Source organism: Polypterus senegalus, chromosome 6 (genome assembly GCF_016835505.1).
Source record: "Polypterus senegalus isolate Bchr_013 chromosome 6, ASM1683550v1, whole genome shotgun sequence".
Taxonomy (NCBI): Eukaryota; Metazoa; Chordata; class Cladistia; order Polypteriformes; family Polypteridae; genus Polypterus; species Polypterus senegalus.
Window position 1 is genome coordinate 156,550,946 of NC_053159.1, and position 17,052 is coordinate 156,567,997.

At 43.3% G+C, this 17,052-nt stretch overlaps 1 protein-coding gene across 6 annotated transcripts in view; it reads right to left on the minus strand.

The window, feature by feature from the left end:
* kalrna (kalirin RhoGEF kinase a) overlaps positions 1-17,052 on the minus strand; it is a 758,514-nt gene that overhangs the window by 502,309 nt on the left and 239,153 nt on the right. For 4 of the 6 annotated variants that reach the window (XM_039757407.1, XM_039757409.1, XM_039757405.1 and 1 more), the window contains exon 1: positions 5,660-5,763. The exons of the other annotated variants lie outside the window; for them this stretch is intronic. In XM_039757407.1, coding sequence (XP_039613341.1) covers positions 5,660-5,750 — 91 coding nt within the window. In that variant the 5' untranslated portion in view covers positions 5,751-5,763. Of the gene's footprint in view, positions 1-5,659; positions 5,764-17,052 lie in introns of those variants that run through there. 6 annotated transcript variants of the gene reach the window in all.

The following is a 17,052-nucleotide window of genomic DNA, read 5'->3' on the forward strand; positions in this document are numbered from 1 at the left end:
TCTATTGTGCCTCATCCAGACCGCGAGGGGGCATCCGTCCTGGTTATGTTGGGGGCCTTGGGTACAGGGCTTGGAAGCCCAGCCCTGTAGGGACTCATGGCCACCGCCAGGCGGCGCCTCGGTGCCGGAATATCCCGTGTGGTCCCCGGCCGGGGCTGGAGCCTGGCCGCGATGCCCAGGAGGACCAGAGGAGGGCTTGTGCCTCCTCCAGACCGCAAGGGGGTGATCGCCCTGGTTGTATTGGGGGCCACGGGTAGAGGGCTTGGAAGCCCAACCCTGTAGGGGCCCGTGGCCACCGCCAGGCGGCGCCCAGGTGCCTGAGGAACCCTGGAGCCCAGCACTTCCGCCACACCAGGAAGTGCTGGGGGGAAGAGAACAGGAGACACCGGACGGCTTCCGGGTGCACAGCCGCACTTCCGCCACAAAGGGGTGTGTCCAAAGGAGAGTGCCGGGAAGCAGCTGGAGCCCATCCGGGTTCCTACTTAAGGGGCCGCCTCCCTCCAGTCATGAGTGGATGTTGGGTGGAAAAGGACAGAGCTGGAGAGGGGACTGGAGGCGGCCAAGAGAAAGGCACAGTGACGGAGAGGCCTGGACTTTGGGGAATCGGTGCAAGAGGCACTGGGGTTCGTGCATTGTAAATAGTTGTGAAAATAAACGTGTGTTGGGTGAACTATGTTGTCCGTCTGCCTGTGTCCGGGTCCCAGTTCACACTATATATTACAAGCAAGTCAAGTATTAAGTTCTCCTGTCTCTACGTGGAACAATAATATGCAGGATATGTGCACACTGCGTTCACCATGTTATAATATCTTTCTGAAACCTTGTACAGTATATTCTCAGTAAATCAACTAAAAAATCCTCCCTTGGAGGATATACTGTTTATACATACACGATCAGCTACAACATTAAAACTTGCCTAATAATGTGCAAGTCCCCCTAATCCTACCAAAACAGCTCTGACCCATTGTGGCATGTGCTCCACCAGACCACTGAAGGTGTCCTGTGGTATTTGGCATCTTTTTTTAAGTCCCATAGGTGGCATTATTTTAATTTGGCTTTCTCATAGCTTTATTTTAGTTGTATTCCTGATAGACTGTGTACAGTGCATCCGGAAAGTATTCACAGCGCATCACTTTTTCCACATTTTGTTATGTTACAGCCTTATTCCAAAATGGATTCAATTCATTTTTTTCCTCAGAATTCTACACGCAACACCCCATAATGACAATGTGAAAAAAGTTGACTTGAGATTTTTGCAAATTTATTAAAAATAAAAAATATTGAGAAAGCACATGTACATAAGTATTCACAGCCTTTGCCATGAAGCTCCAAATTGAGCTCAGGTGCATCCTGTTTCTCCTGATCATCCTTGAGATGTTTCTGCAGCTTAATTGGTGTCCACCTGTGGTAAATTCAGTTGATTGGACTTGATTTGGAAAGGCACACACCTGTCTATATAAGGTCCCACAGTTGACAGTTCATGTCAGAGCACAAACCAAGCATGAAGTCAAAGAAATTGTCTGTAGACCTCGAGGCAATCCTGTCTCCAGGCACAAATCTGGTGAAGGTTACAGAAAACGTTCTGCTGCTTTGAAGGTCCCAATGAGCACAGTGGCCTCCATCATCCGTAAGTGGAAGAAGTTCAAAACCACCAGCATTCTTCCTAGAGCTGGCCGACCATCTAAACTGAGTGATCGGGGGAGAAGGGCCTTAGTCAGGGAGGTGACTAAGAACCCGATGGTCACTCTGTCAGAGCTCCAGAGGTCCTCTGTGGAGAGAGGAGAACCTTCCAGAAGGACAACCATCTCTGCAGCAATCCACCAATCAGGCCTGAATGGTAGAGTGGCCAGACGGAAGCCACTCCTAAGTAAAAGGCACATGACAGCCCGCCTGGAGTTTGCTGAAAGGCACCTGAAGGACTCTCAGACCATGAGAAACAAAATTCTCTGGTCTGATGAGACAAAGATTGAACTCTTTGGTGTGAATGCCAGTCGTCACGTTTGGAGGAAACCAGGCACCGTTCATCACCAGGCCAATACCATCCCTACAGTGAAGCATGGTGGTGGCAGCATCATGCTGTGGAGATGTTTTTCAGTGGCAGGAACTGGAAACTGGCCAAGGATAGGTGTGCCAAGCTTGTGGCATCACATTCAAAAAGACTTGAGGCTGTAATTGCTGCCAAAGGTGCATGGACAAAGTATTGAGCAAAGGCTGTGAATACTTATGTACATGGGATTTCTCAGTTTTTTTATTTTTAATAAATTTGCAAAAACCTCAAGTAATTTTTTTTCACGTTGTCATTATGGGGTGTTGTGTGTAGAATTCTGAGGAAAAAAATGAATTTAATCCATTTTGGAATAAGGCTGTAACATAACAAAATGTGGAAAAAGTGATGCGCTGTGAATACTTTCCGGATGCACTGTAGGAATAAAACTATCACATTTTTCAGGGATCCGTAATCTGCACTTATCTCTGCTTTTCTCTGCTGTCTTTTCTGGTTCTTCTGCACCAGCACCACCACTTGATCAAGGCACCATGTAGCCCCCTGTGATGATGAATTGAAGGTGGGTGTCTCAGCTGTCCACAAGACCCACTTCATCAAATGCTGAAAACCAAGAGGACTGATTTAAAGAAGTTTATGTTAGGTGGAATGCTCAATGGGGACTGGACGTTCATTTTGGCCTTGGAACCCCTGCAGATTTTGTTTTTTTTTCTCCGGCCTAACTGGAGTTTTTTTTTATTATTTGTATTTTCTGTTCTCCCTTTACCTTTTTCTTTGTTACTTATTCTTTAATACTATTCCCTAATCTTATTTGTTTTTCATTTCATATAACTTTCTTTTTGTCGTCTTATAAAGCGCCTTGAGCTATACTGTTTGTAAGAAAAATGCAATATAAATAAATGTGGGCTGGCTCGGTGGTGCAGTGGGTAGCGCTGCTGTCTCGCAGTTAAGAGTCCCGGGTCCTCCCTGCGTGGAGTTTGCATGTTCTCCCCGTGTCTGCGTGGGTTTCCTCCGGGTACTCCGGTTTCCTCCCACAGTCCAAAGACATGCAGGTTAGGTGCATTGATGATCCTAAATTGTCCCTAGTGTGTGTGTTCCCTGCGGTGGGCTGGCACCCTGCCCGGGGTTTGATCCTGCCTTGAGCACTGTATTGGCTGTGATTGGCTCCAGCAGACCCCCTTGACCCTGTGTTAGGATATAGCAGGTTGGATAATGGATGGATGGATGGATGGATAAATAAATGTTGTTGTTTTTGTTGTTCTATGGGATCAGACCAGATGGACTAGCTTTCACACCCCATGTACATCAGTGAGCCTTGGGCACCTATGATTCTTTCAATCCTTCACTGGTTTGCTGGTTCACAGCTACTGCATTATAGCTAGTGCAGTGTATACTGTATATATATATGTGTGTGTATATATTCATATATTTTTCATAATGTCACATGTAACAGGCTAATTAGTATCTTATGTGTACCACTTTCAAAGGTGCAAAGAGAAAGGTGACAATGCTACACCAATACCATCTTCCACATCTGCCCTTGGACTGGAGAGCAACACCACAGAGGATAATCATTAAGGTAATTTCCGCCTTCAACTTAGTTCCGTCTCTATCGGCTGATGAGACAAAAAGCAGCAATGGCCGAGAAGTCAACGTCAGTCTTATGTCTAATAAGCTGGAGCATGGATTAATTGCCAGTCTCCATTTTACCTAAATAAAACTCTTTTTTTCCTTCAACACCATTGCCTATGACAAATAAAGTGGGATTTTCCCGGCTATGAAACAAATCCTTTAATATGCTCTTTTGTTATTCTTTTATGACAAGTTAAAATTTTTGAAAAATCACAGCTTTTTGTAGCGTCACGCTTGGACATCTGAGGATCATCTTCTGGGCTCGAACTGGGATGAGAGGGGGTACTACCACTAACAGTACCATCTCTCGTTTCTTGTGCAGTGCCGAGAAGATGCCCACTGAGGGCACCTAAACCCCGCTCACTATCTCAGAAGCCCCTCCCCTTCCAATAAGGACCACATATAGCTGAGAGCTCTTGAAAGACGGCATTTAATTTTCATAAAAGCAAACCCGCATGTCAGAGCTTCCTGACGCAGACCCACTTGGTGAATCATTTGAAAAGCTGAATAGGCTAAGAAGACAGCTGCTACACCTCTTTTCTGTTGTGCCATTTTTTTTTTTCAATTTTTTAGACCCTTGCATTTAATGGAATGGCCCGGTTGGCACCCTAATTTTTCTTTGGGACTTCTTCGCCTCATCTTTCTCACACAGTAGGGAAAAGTCATGTACTGGACGCATCAGATTTTTTTGGCACAGAGGTCTGTAAGGTGTCCTGCTCAGGATCACACAGCAAGCTAGTGTGTGGGTGATGATCTGGAGACTTTGTGGTTTAAAGTCCACAAGGCTATCACAACAAAAAGGATTGCCAGTTCTTGTTCAGTTGGTTAATTATTTGTTACTGCTACACTGAGCCATTTGCTCACTCTTCCCATTGATTACGTAAATGGGGTGTCTCCGAGTGAGTGCTGGGTTCAAGATGTCCCCTTTGTTGTCTTTTTTGGCAGCCCATATGTCACTGGGTTAAGTCATAAGGAAGTACAAGTTCAGGTTTATATTTGGGAGACTACCTTTTACAAATAAGAAGAACTATTATTAGTCTTGTTATTGTTATGTGTTATTCTTCTCCATGTGATTACGATGGACCAGGTGCTCTCTTACCTTGCACATAATACACTTTGTAATATTTGACCATTATCAGCACATGTTAAAGATGAAGCAACATGAAGCAGTAGCAGATGAGCTAAACACAACACACACATGATGTGGTGAGAGCTTTCAGAGCAATAATCTCATCTGACTGACAGCACGAACAGCCCTGGTTTACCCTGCATGCATTCTGGGGCTCCTGCATGGGACAGGAAGTTCTTCCAAGGAGTTTCACATGCAGCACACAGCCACGGCTATCGATCCTCTTTCTTCTCTGGTTAGGTGTGCAGGCTGCCACATGAGGAGCACTCCTGGGAAAACCAATAAGAAGAGTCGAGGAGGTAACCCGTAGCAACGCATCCGGCCTCACATTCAAAAGGGAAAAAAAAAAAAAAAAGGTCAACACTGCCCAACATTCCCATTTCAGGAATACAAGCCGCTGGTCAGCTTTTTGTTTTTTTATTTTGTCAGTTCCAAGTGTTTGTATTTTTTTCGGTTGCTTTGTCATTGCAAAGTCAGGCTTGTCAGCATGACGCAGTGTTGTACTGTACATTTGGGCTCTTCAAGCCTGCCATCCCTTGGAGCAAACGCTCGGAGAACATAATGAATGTGGGAGTTGCAGAAAAAAAAAGTAGCTACTATCCATTTCTCACTGCAACACACAAAGAGCGCTGTGTTCCCGAGATTCAGGATTCAAGGCGATGAAGCAGCCGAGCATTTCTCAAATGATTCTAAATAAACCAAGCAACTGAATCTCGGCACATTTTCTTCCGACTCCCCAGCTTCCCTCTCTCCTCCTGACATTTGCTGGTCCTCCATTTAGCGGGGAGCTTACAGCTAAAACATTTTTACTAGTACATATTTAAAGTAAAAACAAACAGTAAAATACTGTTTTTAAATCTACACAGTGTCTTTAACATTAAAACATGCATACGTACATTTTTGAACACACGCATTCCAGAGCCTTTTATAGGAGATTGAAGATCCAACCTTGAATGGGTAGCCAGTCCATCGCAGGGCGCACTCCATCACACCAGGCCAAGTGGCATAACATAACATAACGTTCTCAGACCTGCTTAACATAATCCAGAGATTTGGGGTGCTGAAGCCTCTCTCAGCAGCATCAGGTAGTACCAGCATTCATTATGGTGAGCAAGGACCAGTCACACATGCCATACTGGGTCAATTTAGAATAGCCAATCAACATAACACACAACACTGAGATGTGATGTAAAACGGAAAAGTGGGAGAGAGTCTCATGCAGACACAGGAGAACATGCAAACTCCACATAGAAACTGGAAGCAGGATTTGAACACAGAAAGTTGGCTGCATGAGGCAGCTCTACTCAAGGCGCCAATTATCCTAGCACCTATATCTTTGAGATGTGGGAGAAAAACTGGAACACTTAGAGAAAAACTCCTAAAGATAAAGGGACAACATGCAAATATCCCTCAGAGACAGTGGGAAGGGTGGGATATGAACCTGGTGATGAGAGGCAGTAGCACGAAACACTGCAACAAAAACATAGCAGAAAATTAGAAAATGTTCTGCGTTCCATAAAGCAATAACCATTGTGGTGGCCATCATTTGGGTTTGGCCTCCAAGTTCTCTTAGTCCATTACAAGCGAGACCCACTAGCTCCATCCCTTTCCCTAACCTCATCCTCTCCTCTTCTCTTCTTCTGACAGGGACTTTCTATATTTCAACCTCGACTCCACCAGGTCAGTCCACGCCAGCCTGTTTCAGCTTACTACAGCCAAACTGATCTTTTCTCTCAACTCTCAGCTTCTTCTCCATCAGTTAAATTCAGTAAATCCACCTGATCAGACTTACTTCAGTCCTTTCCAACTTCACTTGCATGTCTCACTCCTGCACACCATATAACTCCTTATAATATTTATATAAACTTTTCTTTTCACCGGCATAGAGGGCTCATTAGGAAGTCAGAACAGAAGACGGCACCCGGAACGTCTTCAATTAACATCAAGCTTTGGCTACCAGTGCCCCTCAATCTGCATTCAACATGTCCTTTAAGAGGCAGAACTCGTCTTCTTTCCCCAAGGCATTTCCATTTGTCAGTGTCAAAGATGATATTAACTACATTAACATATGGATATTATTAACATATTCCTCTTCCCCCATGGGAACAGACCTGTAGAGATGGAGCTTCTAACAATGAAAGTGAAGGAAATTTAGAGGAATGCATGGAAATACAAGGAAACAGCCATCCATTTAAAAAAAAAAACACTTAACCCACTTCACAGTCAGAGGTGCAAAACAGAATCAAGTCTAGATGTGTCGCCAGTCTATGGCAGGGTACACTCACACACACAAGGTGCCACCAGAGCGGCCAAATCTTTGAGATGTGGGAGAAAAACTGGAACACATAGAGATGGAAATGGAAATTTTAATGGAAACAGCCATCCATTAAAAAAACACTTGACCCACTTCACAGTCAGGGGTGCAATACAGAATCAACGCTAGATGTGTCGCCAGTCTAAGACAGGGTACACTCACACACACACATTCACACTCACTTAGGGTTAGGGTTACTCGAGCTAATTCAGAAGTGACAGTTAACCAACATGCATGTCTTTGGAGTGTAGCAGGAAAAGCAGACAAATTGCACACAGATTGTCAATACTGGAACTCAAGACTCTACAGCTATGAGTCAGCAGCGCTAGCCACCATGTCAGCTGGCTGTCTGTTCTGCCTTAGGTGGAGGATTGGCAGAGTGAAAGAATATATAGGAGCGGGAGATGGACACGACAACCTTTCAAAGTCAAAAAACTAGCGATGGTCGACACTTGTTATGAACTGGGACACCCTGCTAAAAACCTTTTCTTGTTTTAAATATTTCCTTTCTGTTCCCTTTTGTGGATTCCTAGAGGTTTCACATTTCAGAGAATAGAAATACATGGGAGTTTTGTGTTAATAATTTAATTCTAAGTTAATATAATTGTATTTTGTTACTTTTTCACATTGTCATTTTTGTAGTTTCAGTGCTATGCTATTGTGTTGCAAGAATGTGTTACACTGTTGCTAGAGGCTGTTTCCCAGCAGGCACTATGCACCACATCATAGACATAACCCAACTTGATAGAGCATTCAACATTATGGATTCATCACCAAACAACTTTAATCTAATGCTCTTAGTATTGTATGTCTTCTAGTTCATGACTCACAGCCTTCCATCTCTCGATACTGTTTACAGTCTTAGCGTCTCAGTTAAGTCTGTCTTGGCTTTTCCTGCCTATGCCTGCCACTAAACTGGCATTGCACAAGACCCGCAGCCATCATCTTGCAGGTGGTGAGCCCTTAAGGTGGCTCCACTTTGCTGTTTCAGGCTGAGCCCAGTCCAGTTAAGCAGGTTGCATGACCACCAGAAGATCACCAGTGAACAATAACCCCAGGCCTGGCTGCAGATGTAGGTTCTGGTAACTCTATCCTGGGCAGGCTATATTGCTTTTTAATTTGTACAATCATGAAGGTTGTTGCGTTTGATTGGCACCCTGCCCAGGGTTTGTTTCCTGCCTTGTGTTGGCTGGGATTGGCTCCAGCAGACCCCCGTGACCCTGTAGATAGGATATAGCGGGTTACATAATGGATGGATGGATGAAGGTTGTTGTGAACCATTCTTTGCCCCAAAGAATGAGATCATAAGTCCAGGTAGCAGAAATGAGGTTTCTTTGTCGGCTGGCTGGGCTGACACTCCATGATAGGTTTAGGAGTTCAGCAATTCCGGAGTATCTCAGAGTAGAGTTGCTGCTTCTACAGATCAAGCGGAGCCTGCAGAGGTGGTATCAACATGTCTGGGAACTTATTCCTGGGCAGAGACCCTGCGACAGACCCATGAAACGCTGGAGGGATAGTATCTCTTGACTAGATTGGGAATGTCTGGGCATTCCCCAGGAACAGCTAGAATACCTACTTGTAGGGAACAGAGACGCCTGCGCTGGCATGGACTAGGAAAAGCGGTTTCAGAAAAATGAGATGAGATAAACTTCTCAGTTTTGGTGACAACAATTCTTCTAGTTAACGACTCCTGGAAATCCTTGTTTAGACTTCATGTATTGTCTAGCTCTTTAGTCTAGGCTAGTCTTAAGTTAGGTCCTCAATACTGTTTTTAAATGGAAATGATCTCCATCCACACTAGCATTTTCACATCATTTATGAAGCTATTTCTGTATATTCTAAAAAGACAGAAAATGAATATGACGTAATCATACACAGACACTGGGCATGTGCGCAGCATAGATATCTTTAACCGGGCATACGTTATGTGATTTTGGCACAATGTTAAGCCTGACTTGCAGTCATAGAATGATTTCCTGAGTCAGTTCGAATTTCATCTTCATCGGCCAGCATTTCACATACAGTATGAGAACGGTTGCGATGCCTGATCACGTTTTTACGATTGGGCTATCACATAAGCAGAAGAATTTCTGTCATGTCAGAAATTTCAGTTGGCTGTCTTGCAGTGTGAGCAGTCCCAAACGCAAATTTTCTGATCTCACCATCAAATTTCATGAAACTCATTGTGCAGCAACTGCAGTGAGTGTGCATCGTACACATACGTCATGGGATGTCAATTTCATTGAACATGCTTGTGCAATTTGAGCAAATATATGACTGGTGACTCTATCGTGTTAGCCGCTTGACAAAGATTTCTAAAAAGCACACAAAACACAATTTAGATGCATATAAGTAAGCAACACAAAAAGTACTATGGAAGGCAACTCTTCTCTGCCCACCATATTTTTCTTCCATGAAGGGTGACCAATCAGGCAGTGAAATGTTGTAATGAGTAGGATCCAATCAGGGAAGATTTCACATAATAAGCACAAACCAATCAAAGCACAACAGAGTCTGCATTTTCAGAAATCTTTGTTTTTGCCCGTCTACCCTGAAATGCCACACCGCAGTTTTTAAAACTATTCTGCTCTGGAAAGCGTTTTCTGAAGTATTCGTTTTCATGGGTTTGGATGAAAGGCAAAAATGGATCAAATGTCTGCATTTTTAATGGAAAATGAAGTAGTGTGGAGGTAGCCTTAGACACTGACAATTACTACAGCTTCCCTAACACTTGCACATCGCCTGTTCTAATTAACACTGTTCTCGCAGTTGCTCACTTCCCCTTTACCAGCAGTCATTTCAGGGTGGTCGGCTAGAATTGAAAAAGCATGCGGTCTGTGCTGCAGTCTGGTTTATCCTCTTTAGATACTCACAACTGGCATATCAACATCAAAATGACGAAGATAAACAAAGCCCAATGACGCAAAATAAAAAAATCAAGTTGAGGAAACATCTATATTCTAAGCCCTCATCGAAAGTGTGTCCACAATCTTGGACAACCAGAATGTTTATAATGCTGACCTTTATATCATGGCAACATTGACGTCACGCATCATGACTTCCATTTCTTATGCAGTAGCAATGAAGCTAGCAAGAGTTCCCATTCACCACCAAAAGGAGGCGCCGAGTAGGAAAACAAATGGCAAGTGCCAAGATGGAAAATACTTTTAAGACCGTCAGAACGATTTTAAATCTATAACATAATAAAATAAAATGAATGGCTCATATTCCAAACCCCCAAATGGAAAGAAAAATGAAGAAAATGCATGGAGCCAAGCCAAAGAAAAATGAAAAAGCGTCCCAACTCATGCCACTGCCCTAGGCAGAAAATCTCATAATGACTGAGAAAATAAATAGTAATGAGTTTATAGAGCTTTAAAACTCCATAACCTGATGGCCTCCTGCGCCTCCCCTAATTCCTTAGAAGTGAATTCAGCGCATGGCTTCAGACACAAACCCAGTGGAGAATCTCAGTCTTTGCCATGAACACCTGCAGCTCTTTATTGAATGCTGCCTTCTTTACAAAGGCCATGCAAAACGGAAACAAAAGGAAAATGAAAAAGTTTAGAGCTTCTGAGCTATTGAATATTGACGGCCAGTATGTTGATCCACTCGTCCATCCATTTTTTTTTTTAAAAACTCCAGGGGAGGCGGAAGCCAATCTGATGACTCACAAACTTTTTGAATTTCACATCATGGTAACGCAGACGTTTAGTTAAACAAAAATGAGAAACAGAAATGAGGTTTCACTGTCAAAGCGGTTAAGAGGAAAACTCTCCAGGTTAGTCTGAACACCGCCTTTCAAAAGGTTTTGCGTTCAATATTCATGTTTGCTTTCATTGAACGTTAATTTTGGTATCCGCATTACTCCGCACGTATTGCTTTCCTAATGCCAGTGATGGCGACTATGGGACCTGGGGACATAACGGTACATGCATTTCGATTGAATCATTTGGTATGTTGACCTTGGTTCGATAGCCAATTTCAGCACTGTCATCGGATTAATCGTGCAGTGAAATAATATTGAAGCGTGTGTAAGTGAAGTGGTGTTAGTCACTGGGCAGCAGCCAATCATGCTGCAAATCCAGAGTGTGTTTTATTAGGCCTCCCACAGAGCATTCTCACTTAATTTGTTTAGTCATTTAGAGCAGCGGGTGCCTGACGTGGAGGGAAAATTAAAATCCCGAAGCATCAGACTCATTCAAACAGAAGAAACCCCAAAATCCCAGCAGCACCATAGAAAGGAGATTGAGTAGTTTTATACTGAAGTCTTTGTGTGAGGAAACAGTTATGCGGGCCATGATTTAATGACTAATATTCTTTTAAAAAGTTTTGCACCAGTGAAAAATGATGCGTTAAATAAAATGCTTTGTCCTGTTTAGCACAAAGCTCACATGGTCAGCAGAAGCCCTTACAGCTCTACAAGGGCACAGTCTTTGAGGTTTAACACGCTTACTGAAGCTATTGTGTAGAAACATTATGCTTGGTCATGACATTTTATTTTGAAAAACCTCCCTAAAATATCAATTTTGGAAAGGGAATTACAGTATAAGCAATATCTGAGCCCAATTTAACATAAAGCTCAAACACTTAGGTGAAGCCTCGAAAGCAAAACAGCAGCACAACTGCCATCCTGAGCAGCTGTTGGGATACTTTTGTGTAAGACAAAATAAGGCTGAGTGGGAGGTTTAATATTCATCAATGTCCCTAAAAATCCATCCATTATCCAACCTGTTATATCGTAACTACAGGGTCACGGGGGTCTGCTGGAGCCAATCCCAGCCAGCATAGGGCTCAAGGCAGGAAACAAACCCCGGGCAGGGTGCACACACACACACACACACACCAAGCACACATTAGGGACAATTTAGGACCGCCAATCCACCTAACCTGCATATCTTTGGACCGTGGGAGGAAACCGGAGCACGCAGACACGGGGAGAACATGCAAACTCCATGCAGGGAGGACCCAGGAAGCAAACCCGGGTCTCCTAACTGCGAGGCAGCGGCGCTACCCACTGCGCCACCGTGCCGTCCTCCTTAAAAATCAATTCTCTAATTCTCACCTTGAAAACTAAGGTAATAAAGTGATGGTAATAAGTGACTTCTGATTAACACAAAGATCAGCCCACACATTTCTTTAAGTTAGCATAACTCTCCTGCACTATAACAGACAATAATGTAGTAAACGCAACTGTCAATACATTATATTTATTTTTTCCATTTTCAGAATATACATAAACTCTGTCTGATTATAGAAGTGAAGGTCTGTGATACAGTTTGCATATTTGCAGCTAGAAATCCACAAAGGGAGAAGATGAGTCACGTATCTTAAAAATAGTTTTTTATTCCTAAGCTTTCAACCCCTTCCAGAAGTCCTCATCAGAGGAAAATGATTAGACCTTCAGGAATCCAAGGCAATACATAGTATTGGGGAGGTTGGTGGATTAATAAGGTGGGGTTCAGAGGGTGTTGCTCATAAAGTCTTATTTCTTCTTCTTCTTTTTAAGCCTGCATATGTTGGGTTCATGTCCAGATGTCTGTTAATGGAGTTTTCATTTGAGAGCCACGATTCAGCCAGCTCTCTAGCACTTTTAGTATTAGCTTAAATTTTACTCCCACCGTGTGCTAGTTACAGTAAGTGTGTCTCTGGTGTGTATATCAGAGACAGTGGCTCCTTCTTCTGACAGCATTGCAATGTTCTTGTATACATGCTGCAAGTTTTTTAGATGTTTCAGACTATTTATCCATCCATCCATCCATTTTCTAACCCGCTGAATCCGAATACAGGGTCACGGGGGTCTGCTGGAGCCAAGGCAGGAACCAATCCCGGGCAGGGTGCCAACCCACTGCAGGACACACACAAACACACCCACACACCAAGCACACACTAGGGCCAATTTAGAATCGCCAATTCACCTAACCTGCATGTCTTTGGATCGTGGGAGGAAACCGGGCGCCGGAGGAAACCCACGCGAGACACGGGAGAACATGCAAACTCCACGCAGGGAGGACCCGGGAAGCGAACCCGGGTCTCCTAACTGCGAGGCAGCAGCGCTACCACTGCGCCGCCGTGCCGCCCTCAGACTATTTATATATACTGTATATTGTGATGGATTGCTAGGGCCATTATCCAGATGGGATGCCAGCTGGGTGGAAGGACAGAGGGAAGGAACACGTTTGGGATATTATCTTCGCCGGAATGGTAGAGTGCAGCCCCCCTGGCTTGCTACAGCACCACGGATCCCCGCAGGGGTTAGGGTTAGGGAGCAGCCTTGTTTGGTTTTGTGGGTGCTGCCAGTTGGTGCTGCACGTACAGCTGAACCCTTTGTAGCACCACTTCCACCACACCTGGAAGTGCTGCCACAAGAAGGTCAAGGAAAACCTGGAGCACTTCTGGGTGCGCTATAAAAGGAGCTGCCACACTCCAGACGGTTAGCCAGACTCAGGTGGTGGAGGACAAAGCTGGAGAGGAGGAGCGAGGAGGAGTGGAGGTGAAGAGAGAGAAAGAAAGAAGGACTGTGTTGTACTGTGCGATGTTTGTGTTTGTGAACTGTGCTTTACTAGTGGGAAACAGGGGAAGGAGTTTCCCCACTATAAATAAACGTGTGTTGTGTGGCAAGACTGGGTTTGTGGAGCTGTACACCCCCCTGGTGGTCCACTATATATATAGTAGCTGTGCCACCCGTTCAAGACCCAACCTGAAGGTAATACTTGTAGACCTCAACAATAACATTTGCACTGCTTAAATGCGTGATAAAATGCATTTGTCATTCCAACAGGTGGCACATCATAAATATTTGTAGTAATAAAATGCATTACTACAAATGTTTGTGATACACCCTCTGTTGGAATGGCCATTGTAATGCATATGTTGCTGTTATATGCCATTTGCTACGTGATACATAAAAGCAGTGTTAATGTCTGTGATGCACCACCAAAAATACAGCTAAGACATTACTAGTGTTCTTAATGGCTATAACTGCTTTAAAATACTGAATTTTCTTTCATTATGCACATATGACAGCAAAACCGCATTTTCAGCCATCATTCTTGCAGTGTCCTAATGGTCAGCTCCCTCATACTATGTTCATGTGCTCTTCAACAGATGCCGAGTTTCCAAGTTGAAAATTCCACATGAACATTCTACCAACTCAGTGCTACCAGGAGGATAATTTGAACAAAACAAAGCTACCCGAATTGTCTGAGTTGCGATGTAATGCTAACCTTTCAACTTAGTCAACTGTTTAAAATAAAACATTTAACGTAGTCAGCCCCAAATATCATTTTTTGGTAGAGTTGCATTTGGAGTGAAGTGATACACATGTAATACGTTGTCGTGTCTGAGGATCAGCATTCAACCGTTTCCCAGGGATGTAGTAACACCCAGGGCTGAAAGGGGGCACTGCCACTAACAGCATTGTCATCCTCTTTGTCCCGAGCCCAGTGAGGGCAACTGACTCCACCACTTATGATCCCGAGGTTTTAAAAAGACAGTGGACCAAATGGAAGTGTCTTTGACCAAGGAGACGAACCTGAGAGAGAACCTCCCTACTAGAAGGCGCGTGACCGGCACAAGCCTGATGATCGAAGCCACTTTGCTATGTGGCAGCTGCTTTTGTTGTTATTTCATGCCATTGCGCATCATTTTTGTTTGAAAGAAAGTTACTAAATGGGGAGGGGGGGGCGCCGTGTTAGCACCTCAAACTGTTTTTTGCTTCTGGACCCTTCGTCCCTTCGCCTCCATGATGTTTATTTTGCTTTTTATTTCCACAAAAATGCTATTTATCTTTAATTGCTCATTGTTTACAGACCAAGTAACAAATCAACATTGACCTTGTGTCTCTCCAAAGAGTATGACTGGAAACCCATGTGAAGTGGGAAGCTGAAACGTCACAACTCAGAGCTCCAAATAGTCGGGGAACACATAAACGCAGCATCAGCTTATCATTAATTGTTCAATTCAAATGTTCACTTGGTATTAGAGAAACATTTGTAAATAATGTAACACCGCTGAAACCTGTTAATCTGTTCATTTGGGCTTCTATGTACTGCCATTCAAAAATCCAGTCCTGGGTTCAAAAGTGGCCAAAATAAATATCCTCTCTAAGCTTCTGTATCTATTCCAGAGTATCCCAAAATAAGTAAAAAAAAAAATCATTCTTTAAAAAATGATAACATCATGCAACCGAAATTCAAAACAACCACAGATTCAAAAGACAACTATGCAAATAAATAAATAAATAAAATCTACGAAATCAGCCACCCTGCCCGGGATTGGTTCCTGCCTTGTGCCCTGTGTTGGCTGGGATTGGCTCCAGCAGACCCCTGTGACCCTGTGTTCGGATTCAGCGGGTTGGAAGACGGATGGATGGATGGATAGGAAATCAGCAGAAAACTCATTAATTCACTTCGGCCTAGCTTGTAATGTAAAACAAATCCAGTTCCAAATCTTCCTTGTGTGCCCTACTTTGTGCTCCAATCAATACTAACGATCGTCAGTTCACCAGTAACTTAGTCATCCACAAATTACCTAAAATACAGAACCAATGCGGGAAACATTTGAAGGCAGAGAAGCTGTTGTCTGTCACTCCTACGCACAATAATCTTCCTTTTCCACCTTCTCAGACCTATACAGTGTTCAACATATGGAAAACACTAGGGATTAAGGCACTTGGAGATCTTTATATCGACAGCTTATTTCCGTTTTATGAGCAATTACACTCCAAATTTAACTTTCCAATTACACACTTTTTTCCTATACGTAAAGTAGAAATTTTGATAATCAAAAACCGTCCAGATTTTTCACATCTTGCACCCATATCAATACCTAAGGTCATTACACGTAGTCTTTATAAAGACTCAGACAGCACTTCAACAATACGTAAAAATATTTCGAAGAGTCTACCCTTCAACGATCCTAGGGAATAGAGTTAAAAGGACCTTTCAACTGGCATCTCAGAAAAGGTAGAGGATACACTCTAGTTCTACACGTGCCAAGCATTTCATAATTCAACTAAAGGCAGGGGTCCTCAATCCCAGTCCTGGAGAGCCGCAGTTGCTGCAGGTTTTTGTTCTGACCTGGTTGCTTAATTAGAAAGCAATTCTTGCCAATAAAGCACTAACAAGCTATGAAATTAAATTAACTCTGCTATGTCAGGTCATTCTCATATCCTAGATTTTCTTTCCCTTTCTATCATGCAAATGATTTGAAGGCTAAAATGGACGAGTAATTCTCAGTCCTTCACTTTTTTCTCTTCATTTTTCTTCCAAGTATTTAATTAAACCCAATAGTGCAGATAAATACACACAGGTGTAAATGTAAATAAGCTAAATGGAGAAATGCTGCTCTCTCTTGTCATTTGCATGTTATTGATAATAAGGAGCAATTAAAGGAGCTGTATAAGACAAAATTAAGCAATAAGGGCTCAAAATCACTAAAGTGAAGCAGAAGTGTTACTTTAGCAATAAGTGCTTTTTATTAAGCAACTGGGTTGGAGCAAAACCCTGCAGCCACTGCGGCTCTCCAGGACCGTGATTGAGGACCCCTGAACGAAAGGTCTTTCACCGATCACATTTATCTTATTCAAATTTGTCCAGGGAAAGACTCAACCTGCCAGTACTGCCATCTTGCTCCAGCTCCATTAGGTCACATGTTTAGGAAATGCACTAAATTAACATCATTCTGGACAAAAACCTTGACATACTTCTCAAACCGCCTCAGTGTCGCAATCACTCCAAATACATTGACGGCGATATCTGGTGTACATCGTGATATGAAAGTTGTGAAATGTGGTGGAAAGGCTAAACAAAAGGATATTTTCCTCAGAATTTACACAACCGCTTGATGTAGACTGGGTGTTGGCTAAAGAAATAATCAAAGTGATGGGTATTTGTACAGCCAGGGATATGAGGTCACACTCAGTCATGATGCCTTGATCGCGGTGATGGCTATAAGAACTTCAGTCATTTTATG